At 39.6% G+C, this 17866-nt stretch overlaps 1 protein-coding gene across 2 annotated transcripts; it reads right to left on the bottom strand.

Moving 5' to 3' along the window:
* Positions 1-1255: 1255 nt before the first annotated feature.
* Positions 1256-16302, bottom strand: tcn2 (transcobalamin 2). Of its 2 annotated transcripts, none has more exons than XM_012961171.3 (10): positions 16196-16302; positions 14259-14328; positions 12871-13060; positions 11945-12099; positions 9387-9542; positions 9033-9208; positions 5292-5472; positions 4909-5095; positions 2044-2165; positions 1256-1751 (listed from the first exon to the last, which is right to left on the bottom strand). In XM_012961171.3, exons 2-10 carry the CDS (start codon positions 14323-14325, stop codon positions 1690-1692), a joined length of 1296 nt encoding a protein of 431 aa, XP_012816625.1. In that variant the 5' UTR covers positions 14326-14328; positions 16196-16302; the 3' UTR covers positions 1256-1689. The 2 variants fall into 2 exon arrangements, with proteins under 2 accessions (XP_012816625.1, NP_001184035.1); NM_001197106.1 differs by having other exon boundaries at positions 16200-16290.
* Between the last annotated feature and the right edge of the window lie 1564 nt (positions 16303-17866).

Here is a 17866-nt window from a genome sequence, read left to right as displayed (position 1 = left end):
CTACTAGTTATCTGCTATGTAACCTGTGCCTTTTCTCCTTTTTTCCAGGTTGAATGGCTGCCCCCATGGCTACACAGCAGCTTATTTATAAAGTAGCTTTTTTGTAGCAAAAACACCAGTTTTTTGCAGAGCAACAGCACATTATATTTTGATTACTTTAAAACATAGTAATTTTTTGATGTTACTGTTCCTTTAAGTCATCCTTGGAACCGATGACTTCTGTCTTGAGCATTACTTGTGACAATGAGGAGTCTTTTTTTTTTTAGACCCAAAGCAATGTTATGCACCTTATCCAAAGACGTGTAGGCTGTCTGTAATGGAGAAATTAGTAAATATGATCAATGTTGTCCTCAGTTCAGTTTCCATGGCTGGAGGCAATCATTTTAGAAATACTCCACAAGCTTCTGTAAAGTATAGTATATTTTTGACGGAAAGAGAGACCTTCCTTCAAATCCAACGAAACACAATAAGGAAGCAACGCGTGCATAGTGATTATTATGACCAGTTTATACTGTTAATTGCCTTTTAATATTTTGTATCTGATTATGTTTATATTGAAAAATCAGTAATTTATGTGTAATCATCAATTATTCTATAAGCACTTCTGTACTTCAGTTTATGAAAACCAAAAGAATGTCAAATAAACTCAAGGTGTTGACATATTTACTGAAAAAGCCCTTCACTGGATTTCTGTAGCATGGTAATACAGCCACCAAGCAGACATAGAATGGACTAACAAAGAGAATAAAAGAAACAGAAAACTAGTCTGGAGTGTATGTCAAGCTGTGAGTAATGTTTCAAACTGTATATTTGATATAGATATATGAGGCATTGGTGCAAATAGATGAAAGAACCCTGGTATAGACTGTCTGTGCTAGTGGGATCATTGGGGTGGTTTCTAGTCCTAAATAGCCATTTATAAATGGAAACTGAGTATTCTCTGCTGGTGTATTTCAGACAGTGAATATGTGCCAAAGCCACCTCTGCCACCCTAAATTCAATAAATCTACTGGTGCTTTCCAACTCGAAAATGATCTACTTCGGGTTTTGGTGCTGAAAAGATCCGTATTAGCTTTGCCATTCATATTCTCCTGAATGGGAATCAGCAATGGAAGGTATGGTCATTTCTCCATAGGTGTAAATGCAGAAAATACAAAGGAAGGGTTAAAAAGTCCAACCCTATCGTAGTGAAAGTTTTCGATACTGAAACTTTCTATGTTTGAAGGGGGATGTGTTAACAATAAAAAAATAACACTTTCCCATTTAGCAAAATCTCATTTATTGAAGCTTCTAATTAACAACACAATAGAAATGCACGCTTATATTTTTAAGGTAAATTACAAATTACATTTAAAATCGATACCTTAATAGATTTGAGCACAATATAGACAATCCAGTGATTAATGCTTGGCGGATTTTTACCCTAAACATATATGAATGGTAATTACCAGGCAGTTGTGGGGTAGAGGCAATCCCAGTAGTGTGTGGCTACCTGTCTCCCTGAAAAGGAAGTTTCTGTGTATGGAGAACCCCATACATTGCAGTGATACAGAGGTATTAACCATAACTATGTTGCCTATGTACAAAACATTTACTGCTGTTCAGACAGAACTATATATCAATACAAGAAAGTTTCTGTGCACCAGACCATGTCCCAGTAGGACACCGTCAGTAAGAAAGGAGCCCATTTTACCAATTACTCAACCGCAGGGTGATTACTTCTCCATCCTCAGGCCTGTAATCAGCAATACCTGAAGAAAATAGAGAAATTGTATTTGATTAGGCCAACAGACAGCAAGTTTCTATGACATTTCAAAGAAAAACCTAGTGTTTGGGCATGAAGAGAACACAACGCTTATAGTATTATAAAGAGTATATATTGCAGACAGCTACATTGGTAGATACCATATTTTTGTGTCATTATATTGTTACCAAATTACATTAGTTAATGTACTGATTTTGCTTCTGAGCAAATCTTTTTGCAGCTGTACTGTACCAATATAGAGCATTTTTGCTGAGATTTCTGTTTCAGATTATAGTCACCTTCGATAAGGGGATCATTTGGATCCTTCAAAAGCTGCCAGTAGGTTCGCTCCTCTGAAGAGCCTGTAACTCCATTTACCGTTACCAGAAAAGGTCCATACAAGCTGTCTTTTGTCTTAAACCTACAATATGAACAGGCAAATAATGGGATATACTGTTATAGATAGAATTGGAAATACAAATATTTCAGTCCTAGCCAAGAATCATTCTAAAGGACCCTAATCGGCAGCTTCATTCTGCCCATGTATGGCCACCTTAACACTTGTAGCCCATACACTGCATTATTCATTATTTTCTGCTTTGTTATGCATTCATCCTTGCCTTTCCATTCCCACTTCTTTTCCTATTAACCTCTCTCTTCACTGCTTACCAGTCATTACATTACAGTTTCTTCCTTTTGCACCTACAATTGTATTCCCTATTCTCCCTATTTCTCAACATTACCTCTTTTCATATCCCCATTAACTGTACTTTCTATTCATCTTCTTTCCTATACTTTCGATCAAACTTATTACAACCTACGTCCACACGGCCCCATTTTGTCATTTTGAGAATCAGCTAACATGGAAGTGTGGCCCCATTTTGTCATTTTGAGAATCAGCTAACATGGAGGTGTGGCCCCATTTTGTCAGGCTGAGAATCAGCTGATTCGCTGGCCTCTGCTTGCTCCTGTGCCTGAGCTTACACAAACACTGCTTCAGCCTGGGTTCAGACGCATGGCGTGGATTTCCATTATTAAAGGACAAGTAAGGTGAAAATGATATAGGGGTGGTATCTTGTACTATACTTCCATGTTGAGTCACTTTTTTCTTACGGTCTACTGTCCTGTTCTAGAAAAAAAACTGTTCTCTATTCTGATTATGGCACCATGTTTGAAGGTCAAGTGATGGGCCTGATTAGCCACCAATATACAGTGGAGGAAATAATTATTTGACCCCTCACTGATTTTGTAAGTTTGTCCAATGACAAAGAAATGAAAAGTCTCAGAACAGTATCATTTCAATGGTAGGTTTATTTTAACAGTGGCAGATAGCACATCAAAAGGAAAATCGAAAAAAATAACTTTAAATAAAAGATAGCAACTGATTTGCATTTCATTGAGTGAAATAAGTTTTGAACCCCTACCAACCATTAAGAGTTCTGGCTCCCACAGAGTGGTTAGACACTTCTACTCAATTAGTCAACCTCATTAAGGACGCCTGTCTTAACTAGTCACCTGTATAAAAGACACCTGTCCACAGAATCAATCAATCAAGCAGACTCCAAACTCTCCAACATGGGAAAGACCAAAGAGCTGTCCAAGGATGTCAGAGACAAAATTGTAGACCTGCACAAGGCTGGAATGGGCTACAAAACCATTAGCAAGAAGCTGGGAGAGAAGGTGACAACTGTTGGTGCGATTGTTCGAAAATGGAAGGCGCACAAAATGACCATCAATCGACCTCGCTCTGGGGCTCCACGCAAGATCTCACCTCGTGGGGTGTCAATGATTCTGAGAAAGGTGAAAAAGCATCCTAGAACTACACGGGAGGAGTTAGTTAATGACCTCAAATTAGCAGGGACCACAGTCACCAAGAAAACCATTGGAAACACATTACACCGCAATGGATTAAAATCCTGCAGGGCTCGCAAGGTCCCCCTGCTCAAGAAGGCACATGTGCAGGCCCGTCTGAAGTTTGCCAGTGAACACCTGAATGATTCTGTGAGTGACTGGGAGAAGGTGCTGTGGTCTGATGAGACCAAAATAGAGCTCTTTGGCATTAACTCAACTCGCTGTGTTTGGAGGAAGAAAAATGCTGCCTATGACCCCCAAATCACCGTCCCCACCGTCAAGCATGGGGGTGGAAACATTTTGCTTTGGGGGTGTTTTTCTGCTAAGGGCACAGGACAACTTATTCGCATTAACGGGAAAATGGACGGAGCCATGTATCGTGAAATCCTGAACAACAACCTCCTTCCCTCTGCCAGGAAACTGAAAATGGGTCGTGGATGGGTGTTCCAGCACGACAATGACCCAAAACATACAGCAAAGGCAACAAAGGAGTGGCTCAAGAAGAAGCACATTAAGGTCATGGAGTGGCCTAGTCAGTCTCCGGACCTTAATCCAATAGAAAACCTATGGAGGGAGCTCAAGCTCAGAGTTGCACAGAGACAGCCTCGAAACCTTAGGGATTTAGAGATGATCTGCAAAGAGGAGTGGGACCAACATTCCTCCTAAAATGTGCACAAACTTGGTCATCAATTACAAGAAACGTTTGACCTCTGTGCTTGCAAACAAGGGTTTTTCCACTAAGTATTAAGTCTTTTTTTGTTAGAGGGTTCAAAAACTTATTTCACTCAATGAAATGCAAATCAATTGCTGTCTTTTATTTAAAGTTATTTTTTCGATTTTCCTTTTGATGTGCTATCTGCCACTGTTAAAATAAACCTACCATTGAAATGATACTGTTCTGAGACTTTTCATTTCTTTGTCATTGGACAAACTTACAAAATCAGTGAGGGGTCAAATAATTATTTCCTCCACTGTAATATCTTATAATCTTTAATGTGTATGTGTGCTCTCCAGGATGCCCAGTTTATTTAGCACTGAAAGGCAAGGCGTTATGGTCAGAATATGTCAAAAGCATTTCTTTGCTGATAGCAAGCATGTAGCAATAAAAAAACAGGGCCACAAAACATTTTAGCATGTACAGGACTGAAATTAACAGCAAGTCCAATCAAATTAATAATTTTTATTTCTAGGATTACTGATCCTTTAAAAGGAGTATGTACAAAATGATGGTTTTATAAAAATTAATGGTACAAATCAATATTCCATGAAAAGCAGGTAATTTTTGCAGGAAACATATTCTTTTGAATACTCACATGAAATTCTCATTTTGCTTTTCTGCTAACTTGAGGATGTCCAGAAGTGAAGACCGTACTGGAGCCTCAACACCAACTCTAACTGGCTGATTTGAGGGCGATTCAACTGTTATTATAACATTAATCCGTTCTTCGCCCTCTACAACATCAGGGAGCACCCCAGTACTGGGGTTTAAAACAAGGTTGTCTGCAACAGAGATAAAATGTAATGTTATAAATTAAATCAATTTTACAAATATTAGACAACCTGCAGAACAGAACCAAACACCAAAGCAGTGGCTCCAAATCATTGTGCATTTCCAATAAAACACATGAATAATATTCCTGTTAGAGAAAAAATAAAATAGCTTTTTTGCTTTCCCTCTTCTGATTCATTTACTCACCTTTGTTGCCAGTGCATTTTATATTAGCTACATCCAGATAGGACTTCTGATGCAGAACAGGCATTAACTGGGACATCATCATTGGGTTAGAAAACTTGCCCTGTTTCATTGCTTCCAACAAGGCACTGATTGCCTTTGGACATTCTTCATTATCCTTTGAGGTTCCCAAAGCAGACAGGAACTAGAACATGAAAAAATTAAAGGGGACCTGTCACCCTAAGAAATAATTTCAAATTCTTTTCTGTTGTGTTTGTCAAGCAAAATTAACTTCACTTACACTATATAAGTAATATAAATCTTGTTTCCTTCAGTCTTTAAATTACAGAATCACAGCAAGCAGGCAGGCATCATTTTGTGGACACTGTTATTAAGGCAAGAATGAGGGACCTGATGCCCATGCACTTGCTACATAATCAAATGGTAAGAAGGCAGGGGGAATGTGAGTGATGAATGGAAAGTGAAAGAAGCGGGGCAGGCAATATGAGATTATCAACTGGGATTTTTAAATGCCTTTATAATTGATATGGATGTGTTAATAAAAATGTAATTTGTGTTTCATTTGAAAAGGACTTTTATTATACAGCTTTTTATGTCTGGGCGACAGGTACTTTTTAAGCAGAAATATTTGTATCCCCTATAAAAAATATAAAAACATACTAGGGATCATTCACTATGTGCAGGGCGAAAAAGTGAAAGAAACAGGTAAAAATTGCCATTGCTTTGTGCACTATCCTTTACTTTTCTGAACTGCTGCAGTACTATATTCATGAGAAGTGGTCAGGGGGGGCTGACAGGTAGGACTAATCCATTGCTATCCCCTAACCTGCTCATTATTTATTTCCAATCTCCCACTTGGTGGTGTCCATAGGGATTAGAGAGAAATAGCGGTGCTCTTTGTGATATCGCCTCCCTTCTATCAATTTTCTTTTTATTATTCAGTTTTCCAACAAGGGTTTTTATAGCTCATAATATTTGCACTAAATAAAGCCTTTTAGCATAGTTATAGAGAACTAGATGTTTTAATAATTATCTATTCATTTAAAATCCCTTATTTACTAATGGACTTTTTCATTATGCAGTTTTTAAACAAGGGTTTGTCTGGTTCATAACATCTGGATCAAATACACCTTTTGGCATCATTATTACACAGCACCCAAGGCATTAATACATTGTTAAATCATTAATGATTTTAAAAATGCTTAATTCATTAGTGAACTTTACACCCTTAGAGATTACCATATCTTGGAAGTCAGTTTAGTTACTTAACTCCTTTATTTCTAGTATATTAATTTCCAATCTGGAGATTGGTGCGGTGAGGCACCCCTTAGTGCTCTAGCACTTGCATCCAGGGTTGTAGTAAATTACCCCTACTGAAACCCATCAGCAGTATTTAGGTGTCTGATATTTCTTATTCTTGAGAATTATTAACTAAACAATAAAATCTAATTTTATTTTCACAAGGCAAGCTCCCACCACACCATAAGGAAGGCAAGACTGGAAACATTTTGACACAGAGTGGATGATCTAAACCAGTGCTGTCCAACTTCTGCGGTGCAGAGGGCCGGAATTTCTCTAGCATACATGGTGGAGGGCCGCTAATGGAAGCCAGTTTTGGCCACTCCCCTTTTTTTGAACCACACCCACTTCAAACCACACCCATTTTATCACAATGGTGGTAGTGCAGCAAAAACCCAAATGCTTGGTCCTCACTGCGGGGATATCAACATTTATTCATATATGAAAGAATTATATTATGTCATATTAAGACACACCCTTAAATCCATATGCCTCCTCCTCCCCCGTGGATAGCACAGCAACCCCCAGCAACATAATTACACACCTTAGGGACCATTTAATGGCTGTTTCCAACTACCAACAAACTCCCAGAACAAACCCCTGCCAGGTTCACCTCCCACAGGCAGCATAGGGCAGGCAGAGTATGGCACACACAGGCAGCACTCTGCCTCCCTTATGCTGCCTGTGTGTGCCATACTCTGCCTGCCCTATGCTGCCTGTGTGTGCCATACTCTGCCTGCTCTTCCTGCCTGTGTGTGCCATACTCTGCCTGCCCTATGCTGCCTGTGTGTGCCATACTCTGCCTGCCCTATGCTGCCTGTGTGTGCCATACTCTGCCTGCCCTACCTGTGTGTGCCATACTCTGCCTGCCCTACCTGTGTGTGCCATACTCTGCCTGCCCTATGCTGCCTGTGTGTGCCATACTCTGCCTGCCCTTAGCTGTCTTGTGTGTGCCATACTCTGCCTACCCTATGCTGCCTGTGTGTTCCATACCCTCCCTGCCCTATGCTGCCTATGTGCCATACTATTCCTGCCCTATGCTGTCTGTGTGCTCCATACCCTCCCTGCCTTTGCTGCCTATGTGCCATACTATGCCTGCCCTATGCTGTCTGTGTGTTCCATACCCTCCCTGCCCTATGCAGTCGGCGAAACGCGTCAGCGGTGGAGAGAGACGGCAAAGGGAGAACGCGAACGGAGAGATTTGCAAGCCAGGATCAAAGCGAGTACTGCAGATCGCATAAAGAGACTGATAAGCAAGCAAGGATCCGACGCTGTTTACAAAAGGACTCCCGATGGGCGCAATTTTTATGGCGTTTGTGAGTTTAAACTTTTAATATGTTTTAGAATAAAGTTTTAGGATTTTACACATGTCCGTTGTATATTTGTCCAGCAGCAGGAGAAAGTGGAAAAAGAGAAGCTGGGAGTTATAGTTCAACCACGAGGGAATTTGTTACAAGCTCCAAGACCACAGCGTTGGTCTGTAAGTATATGCACAATTGGCTAAGGATAAAAAGAAGTCACGGAAGAGTGTGAAATACGGAAATTCACTTATTTAAATAGACACGAACTTTAAACATTTCGCGGTGGATTGTATTTATGTGTTTTCACAGAAAAGTGAAGTAAATTTAGTAGTGGTGTTCACTAGATTTGTTTTAGATATAAACACGTTTTAGAGGGGTGATTATTAATATCTCATTACTGTATTACGCTATTTTTTTTTTTTTTTATTATTTATTTTACTTTACCCCATAAGACCTGTTTAAACCGAAGCACAAGGTATCTGGAGTGGGTTATACATTTCATTCACACTGAAAAATTGTTTTGTCCCTGCCCTATGCTGCCTATGTGCCATACTATGCCTACCCTATGCTGCCTCTGTGTTCCATACCCTCCCTGCCCTATACTGCCTATGAGCCATACTTTGCCTACCCTATGCTGTCTGTGTGTGCCATATACACAGGCAGCTTAGCCCAGGCACTACATACAATGTCTGAGGTGTGAACAGGTGAACAATGTGGATGATTACAGCCTGAGGTGTGAACACTGCAGGGGGTGAACAATGCAGAAACTAAAAGGTGTGAAAAACACAGGGGATTACATGTTTAATCTCAGTACTGATACTATTTAAAATTTACACAAAGGTAAACCATCAAAGAAGCCAGACAGGTGGGCCACACAGAGGGGGGGCCGCCAGTTGGACAGCACTGATCTAAACATTAGAGCCCACCGTACTAAAGTACAAGACCACACATCATGGTCTTTAGAAAAGTGCAAAGACTTGTAGTTGTTTAATGAGGAACAATCATGAAGTCAAAATCTACAGTTTGAAAATCGTATAGAAAAAATGCCAAAAAATAACTGGAAATTTGCAGTGGTAATTCGTCATGATTATTTATTTCAAGTGGGTAATTCCCTTAATCCATGTTTGTGCTTCTTTACACTTACCTGTACAGCTAGCGGTGTGCTGTAAATGTTCCCAAAGACACCTTCTGCATTTTTAGACTTGATAATCTTTTGCTTTACATTATCAATGGCAAGGTTGATATCTGCTGTCAGGGCAGGCGAATACAGCCCAGAGAGCTTCAAGCACAGGAATGCAAGTCCTGCCATGGCTTCTGTGTCTGCAAAAGCAAGGAGGTGGCTTGAGAAGGCAGAACTGAACCAAAAGCAAATGATGTATCACTACAGTACAGCCATATACATTTGCTCTGGAAAAATCTTTTATTTAGGAAGGTGTGCAAGTAAGCTTGTGCTTTCTGTAACAATACTATTTATCTATTATTATAGGTATATTCTTACCTACAGAGAGTGTGTCACCATGGACAAATCCATCTTTTTTTTCAACATTTATCAGTTTCTGAATCACATGCTCATCCACCTTTTTGTCATGTATACACAAGGCTACTAGCCCAAGGCTGTACTGGAAGTAGTTGGTCAGAGGATGATCTTTTTCAACTGGTAAAAGAAGAATTTTCTTTCAGTAGAGGGTATGGAATAGACAAAGTACCAACATTAGCATCATATTTCAAAGCAATTCAAAATTGGTGTTATTGGGTAGCAGCAGGCTGTACTTTCCTGCACAAAACCTATAGGCAGATATAACTTAGGCCTGCTTGGCTATACATTTGTTTCCCCAATATGCCCACCTAATCTGGGTGATATTTTGCTGATCTGATTGTCTGGCCCTCAGGTATACGGGCCATCGGGGTGGGGACTGCATCAAGCCTGCCTAATCACATCTGCCTGTTTATCAGCCAAATATCCATTGGGTAGGCCTGTCGGAGCATGTACTTTCCAGGTTGTAGCCATGATAAAATAAAGGCTTTTAAAAACCATCTACATGGTGCTGTTCATTGTATATATGGGTTGTATTGTGACACATGGTCACTAAAACATGCACCATTTGGAAAAAATTTTGGAAAAATTTTATGCTGTTCCAGATTTTCTTTTTAGGCCAGTCGGAGCATGCCTGAATTTGCAGCTTAAATCTACCCATGTATGACCACCTGTAGACATTAGTGCCTCCTGCAAGACATTAGCTCACAGGGAAGATGGCCTTAATGTGCTACAAATATAATAAATACTGTACCAACAGCTCCACCAGCTGGCCAGTTTCCCAACTGTCATCCAGTCGGCAGAATGTGTCAAAATAAGAAAAGGTTTCTGATGTCTTAATATACAGAGCAGCATTAGAACAGTTCTCTTTCTTTTTTCTGACACATTCTGCTGACTGGATAATTGTTACAAAACTGGTAAGCAGGCAAGCTCAAAATTCATTAAACTAAGCAGAACATATTTTTGCTAAATGTGATGGTATAGGTGACCCTTACGTACTATCCCTAGCCTGCCCTTCATGTGTACAGCGCTGCCAAACACAGACAGTCTGTATTCATCTGATAGGCACATCTCAATGTGCTCCATTTTGGAGCACAAAACCTGCTTTTATGGGTGTTATGCACAGGGCAGAGTGCATGTGTGCCTTTTTTATGCACTTTGCACCATGTCCTGAATGTTGTAAATTAGCCCTTATAACTGCTGCTCTGTGGGTCACTATTATCTGCAAGGCCACAGATTATGGCTCTTGTCTGGAAATTGCTAAAGAAATATTTTATTCTCAATAACCTATTACAAAACACAAAATGTTGCTTCCTATTTTACACTAAAAAATGAAGCTTAAACCATTGAGAATGTTTAAAAGGATTCTGTCGTGATTTTTATAGTATACTTTTTATTTCTAAATTACACTGTTTCTATAGAAAATAATTCACTCTATCATTTAAAAAAATTTTTGTTGTAATATTGGTGTGTAGGCGCCATCTCAGTGCATTGTGCCTGAGACTGAGCTTTCAGAAGGAGCCAGTGCTACACATTAGAACTGCTTTTAGGTAACCTATTGTTTCTTCTACTCCCATGTAACTGGAGGAGTCTCAAGCCAGACTTAGATTTCTTACTATTGAGTGTTATTCTGATCTACCACTTTTAGCAAAACAGCTGCCTGGGATCTTGCTACTTTTCTATTATACTGCTGATCGGCTGCTGGGGGCAAAAAGGAGGGCGTTGATTTCACTCCAACTTGCAGTACAGCAGTAAAGAGAGTCTGAAGTTTATTAAGCACAAGTCACATGGCTGTGGCACCCTTGGAAATGAAGAATATGGCTAAAAAATTAAATATAAAAAGATCTGTTTGCGCTTTTAAAAAACAGATTTCTATGCAGTATTGCTGGAGAAGCTCTATTAACTGATGCATTTTGAAAATAATATGTTTTTTCATGGCAGTATTCCTTTAAATAATGTAAAGTATATTTAAAAAGTTGCTTAGAATATTTTCTTTCAATAGGTTTGTTTTAGGTTTGTGTATGCATTATAAAAAGTTTTAGGTTTGTGTACGCATTAAAAATAGTTCTATTTAGAACCTGCTGTCATTGCTGAGACATAGAGGAATGTTACAGAGGAGATGCAACAAAAACTGTCAGACACCAAAGGGACTTTTTCCACTGGAACCTAGAAAACAATAAGGCTATGAATACAGAGGCCAGCTATGAAATGTTTGTCTCTGGGAAATGGGTCAAATGACATCCAAAGTGCTATGCCAGAACTTCACTTGTAAGGGTTGGGTATAATTGTCTAACGTGTATAGACACACACTGGCTGAAATCCCAAAGGGTGGGGATAATTGATGTTTGATTTGAATGAAACAATATTGCATAACAAGGAAGAAGGTTTAGAAGAAAACCTTCCTACTGGTACTCTGCATTAGCAGCCTAACATCATTACTGGCCTACATCCAGACATAACCCGACTGGTTACTGGTGCTGTACAGATAAATGTTTGTAAAGGATAAAGCTTATTGTTATTACCGATATGTTTCTTCTCCTTGTGGAGCTGATGTTTAAGGCGTGTTATTAACCTCATCCTTTCAGGCTTCTCCATATCTTCACAAGATGATTTCAGAGCCATCAGATAGAGAGCTAGAATTCCAGTACTTGGCTGCTCTTGGTTGTTAGTGTTTGAGCTGCAGCAGAAAACAGGACTGCTCATTAAAGTTTTCTGTGAAACTGACTGTAAAATATGGCAAAGGCTGTACTGTGGAACAACACTTGTCATTTATTCTTAAATGTATGACCTGTAAGTGGCAGGAGTAAGACCAACAGGACAGCTGCAAGCAAAGTTGATGATAATTTAAACTAAACAATTAACACATATAAAATGTGTTTTCTTCACCACAGCAAATGTATTTTGAGTTTAATTAAAGGGGCGGTTAACCTTTAAGTTAACTTTTGGTAGAATTCTTAGCATTATTTAATTTGTCTTCAAAAAGTTTTTAAAGTTTTTTTAATTCTTTGCTTTCAAATTGAATCACTGACCCCAGCAGCCAAGAGGCTACAATGTTGTTGTTATTTTTAGTTTTTATTCCATATCTTTGTATTCAGACCTTTTCCTATTCATAGTAAGTAGAGACATTACTTGTAGTCAGATAGTAGACTGGGATGTGAAGGAACCAGCACCAGAAAGCCAGCCTTTAGTGAGCTTCCTTCTTTAATATTAGGTTATTATTTTGACAAGCTAGTTTATTATTTGTGTTTGCATGTATTTCAGTGAAGTAAACATAAAAGTATGCACAAAAGAATGGTGCACATGAGAAATATATATGTTTTCTTAAATCCTGAATGGCAAATATCAGCCATATAAGTTTCTTGATTAAATAACAATTCAGAAAATACAATTTGTACGTGGCTAACCAATTTTCATAACTATTTGACAGAATGTACAATAGCAGGGTTACCTTGCAGTAATAGTCTCAAGTGATGATTTAAGTTTTTTGAGATAATCTGCTTCTCTCTCTAGACTGTGATCTTCCGAAAGGCGAAGTCCAATATAGATACTTGGATTGGGTTCACCCGAATTGTCAATTGTTGATCTCAGTAGTTTCAGATTTAAGGACCGTATCAGGCGAGTGTTACCCTCTGGAATTTCTTTATGCAAAAAACAATTACAAGAGTTTTAAGACACAGAATAAATACAACAAACAATAAATACAAACCGTATGCTGGCCTCAGGCTATGCCCCAGTTTATTGCACTGGAAGACAGCAAAAGCTAAACACACGCTATAGTAAAAAAAACTTGGAAAAGCCAATATGCACCAACCTCATATAAGCTAAATTGGATTCTATATGTAGAGACCCTGTGCACAGGACAGGTGCAATAAAAATAAAGGGGGCACTAGTCTGAAAATTGCACAGTAAGCACTAAGATAGCATGGCCTCACATTTAAAACTGAAAATTTACAGTTGCATTGGATGCATGAGCTCATATGCATCATAATGAACAAACCTTTAGCAGAAATTGACATGAATAAGCCATAAGTTGTTGTCAGAAAGAGTTATGTTATGGTGATATAACATATTATCTATAGCAGGACTGCCCAAATGGAAGTTTATGGACTGTATGTGGCTGTGAAATAGATTTAATATTAAACATAACGTAAGTACAAAAATAGTTGGAAGAGAGGTAGTTAGACAGAATTACAGTAGTTGAGGACGTAGTAAGAAAGGGAGAGTATGGAGAAGAAAGAGGAAGATTAAAAGAGATTGGAATTCCCTTTGGTGACATCACAAATTTAATAAAAGATGGCCTCTGAGCATGTGGTATAATGTGGCTACTAGGAACATGAGCAGAAGGCAGATTGTGCCGTGCTAGAGCCCTCCCCTCTAGGGCTGTCTGCATACATTTGAGCATCACAGCTACATAATGCTGTGGGGACTGCAGGCTAGATACAACTGATTCAAAGAAAGCAATAAGGTATCACTTCTCATTCATCATAGGTATAACATCACAGAACAGAGCATATGTCTAGTAAAAGAGTCAAAGACCTATCTTTAACATAACAATATAATTACAACATTCCATAATTACATCTAAATGTGTGGCAAATGTATTATGTGTTTAGAACATCTGGCCCTGTCTTATCACCAAGCCTGCAGTAGAAATAACAGATGTAAGAAAACACATTTTTTACAAAAGTAATGATTGCTGGATAAACTTTGCCTATCACCAATAGTTTTAGGCAGAGAATATGCCCCTTGTGCCCAGGGCCATAACTACAAAAATTTACCATTAAGCGTTCTGCTGCTCTCTGTGAGATACTCGGAGACAGAAATGCCTGTACTTACCACATAAATTTACCGGTGTAAAAAGACTTTGCAATAAAACAGCAAGACCCAGCCAAAGGTAAGCCATTGTCTGCCAGGGAAAAACATGAACAGATTAATAGATATAACAGATATAAATGTAAGGTAATTACAATATATTTAGCTACCTTTTATACTGTGTAGCAGTATACATTTCAGTCAATTGTACAACTAGTAGCATTAAAAAAGCCTGACATGCCAATGCCTCAATAAGGCTTAATTGCGGCAGTGGCCTGTCACTTCTCACACAGGGCAAGTTTAAAAATTAAACTGGAGTTTTTCTGCACTTGAGCAATTTAGCCCTGATATCTGCTCTGTGTGAATAGTGACAGACAGAAGTCATTTAGGTCATTTTGTTCTGGATTTTTTCCTAACACGTAGCTACATGTTTTGCCTGGTGTGGTTAAAAAAAACCAAACCAAAAACCTGTTACACAATTGTATATAAACCTTGTGTCATTCTCTTATTAAGAACAGATATGTTTCACAATGTAACTCCTTGGAAAACCATGGGACCATGGAAAGAACACAGTCAGCAGAACAGAGAAGAGTACAATCAGCACTTCCACATGTAAAGGGGAAATTACAGTATGTCAAAAGCAGCAAGCTTCAAGGAATGTCACATCAAATGCAATAAATGACTATCTGCTCTGGCCTTTGCCTTTAGTTACTAAACCAAGCTCATATGATGTGTTCCAGCCATTAATAATACCTAACTCAGGATTAAGCAGTGCAAATATCACTGACATTACAAAATTAGTCAAGCGGTAAATGTAATTAATATCTTTTGTTAAATAACATTCATAAATTAATGTTAATAATTAATTAATAATAATAAACTCTTGCTTTCAGTGGCATAACCAGAAGTTACTGGGCTCCACAGCAAAATCAGTTTTGGATGCCCTGAAAATTTGAATTAGACATTTTTCATAAAGGTATACTGAAACTGCTTATCAGCCTGTGTCCTAGTGGGCCCCCAATACTTTCTGTACCCCCCCCAATAGTTGCAGGGCCCGCAGTCCCGGGGGAAGCTGTATTGGTGCCCCTCAATCCACCACACATACTGCCACTGGTCACTCACTGGTCAATCCCTGATCCCACCAGTCGCTTCCTTGCCTGATCATCTTCCCCCAAAGCCCCAAACCTGTTGCACTCTAGACACATGTCTCTGTTGCCTACCCCTAGTTCTAGCCTTGAAGAGCTGCTGAAATATAACAAGTATGAGCCCTGAATGAGAACCCTGATTGGCACCAATGGGTTATAGCCAACCCCATATTAATACCCCTCTCCCCCTCAAAACTGCCACTGTGTTTCAATTATCCAGTAGCGGGTTTGAAAATAAGGAGGAACATTTTTATATATAGGCACCTGTAAGTTTATACAGAAAACATGGCCCTGGTTACAGCAGTGGGACAAATGTGCCAAGTGTTAATATATTAGCCCTGAGTATGTTTATTATTTTATTATTATCTTTCAGCTACATTATAGGGCTGGTGAGCAACGGGGTGCAATGGTGGGTCATAACATGTGTCTGACAATTTTGACCAAAAAAAAGTTTGACAACCATGTTATAGGCAGAGTAAAGGGACAGGGAGCTTATTAAGCAAGCAGGCATATAAGTGCATGCATGCAAGAACTAACCCAGGGCAGGATTTAGAGAGCTTTTGCAAGCCACCAGCAACTTTTAAACAACGGCAAATAAACAAAAAAAAAAGGATACAGCATATTGTGTAGCAGTTGGTAGTTATATATTCAGTATATATATATACCAGAGATGTCCAACCTGAAGCCCTCTAGCTGTAGCCCAGAAACAAACTGCTAAACTTGAAATCCTTCTTAAATAGCCTTAAACATATCTGAAGCATTAGTAGTTAGAAAGTATGAATAAGTTGCTTAATGGAAGGCATTACGCTTTCTTACCAACCTCCCTTGCAAGTGCAGCTGTAGGCAGAAAGCGCTCTCCCTGGCAGAAGAATTGTACAATGCACGACAGTTAACCTTAGCTCTTGTTTTGTATCTTACTGATCACATGACTCCCATGAAGGCCTCCCACTGAAGGGAGGGGGTGGAAGCACTGAGGGAAGCTAAACCTTTTACAGTACTTATTTAGCCGATGAGGTTGTAGTATTATTATATTGTACATTACTACCTCCTCAATTGTAATAGCATATAACAATAGGTATCTTGACATTTTTTACACACCACATTCATCAATGCCTGGCAGTGAATGGGAATTGCTACCAAGTACCTGTTTCCGTAAAGTGACAGGCACTTTTTGCCCGAAAACCATGTTTTCTATTGATATGTGCCTGTAACTTGAAAGGATTATTCACTTGTGACGCTACTTGCTGAAGGATGAGGGGCAAAGCACTGGATTAGGGTGGTGGGGTTGGCCTTACGTTTAGTAAAGGTGTAATCTGCAGGAGCAACTTTTTTCCTCAGTACCCCTTGATTTAAAACAGGCTGATAGATTGAATAATGTTCAACCAGGTAAATATTGTGCCTACAGTTAATGATAAAAATGTAAAAAGGGAAACAATGAACCCAATTTGACCCAACCACTTTGTAGTTTCGGCCCCAAAATACCCCAAAAAGAAGCACTGAGTGCACCAGCATTTTATGTCACTTCATGACATAATGTGGACCCCAATCACTTTATACCAGCTTTGTAACGATAGTTTTAAAAATTTTCATACCCGGCTGCCCGTCCACTCACGCCCCCTCTGTAAGCTTGAGGGACGTGAAGCAGGACGAGCAGGCAGCCAGCTTGTTTCTGTGCGTGCTGGGGCCCTCTGCAGATTTTTTGGCGGGGGAGCCCAGCATGGGCCATCACAAATAAATTCCACGTAACTCCAGGATTACTTCTAATGTCCTCATATTTATACAACAAATGGACACAGAAAAACAGGAACTCACTGTTGTATTAGAACATCTAATTATACCCAACTAATGAAAAAAGGTGAGCCAAACTGAGCTGTTGGAACCACTCATTAATAACCTGCCTGTATGTTTATGGAGTGTGCTGTGGGAGAAAACCTGAAAACTTAGAAGAAACCCACACAGGCACAGGGAGTACATACAAATTGATGAACTGAAGCTCCATTTTCTGGTAAAACCCCCAAAACCATTCAATGTGCATTTTGCTTATTGGCTTCCTCTGGTGAGGGGCAGCGGGAAGCAGCAAATGAAAAGGGTGGAAAGTGTATTAGGCACCCCGGTGAAATAAATTGTTTTTTTCTCTAGGCTGGTGCTCCTGTTAGGAGAAAACTGCACCAGCCTGTGGAAAAAACTCACTAAGCGCTGTGCTCTTGCAATGTGCCGCCGCTGCAGAGAGCTTCTAACAATGACAGCCCCCCTGGGCAACGTGCCAGGGGGGCTGTCATGAGGGTCCTGCGATCGATCGGGTCGCAGGACCCTCCAGGAAGCAGCAGACGCGATCGCATCGCGTCTGCTGCTTCCTTCTTCCCCCCCAGCACCGGCCCACTGAGGAGGAGGTGATCGGGTCTTCAGGACAGGTAAGGAGAAATCCATATGCGCTATTTTCATTTTGGGGTCAGTACATACCGCAGACTTTGGTATATCTATGCTTAG

Source organism: Xenopus tropicalis, chromosome 1 (assembly GCF_000004195.4).
Source record: "Xenopus tropicalis strain Nigerian chromosome 1, UCB_Xtro_10.0, whole genome shotgun sequence".
NCBI classification, from domain to species: Eukaryota; Metazoa; Chordata; class Amphibia; order Anura; family Pipidae; genus Xenopus; species Xenopus tropicalis.
This window is presented reverse-complemented; position numbering and strand designations above follow the sequence as displayed.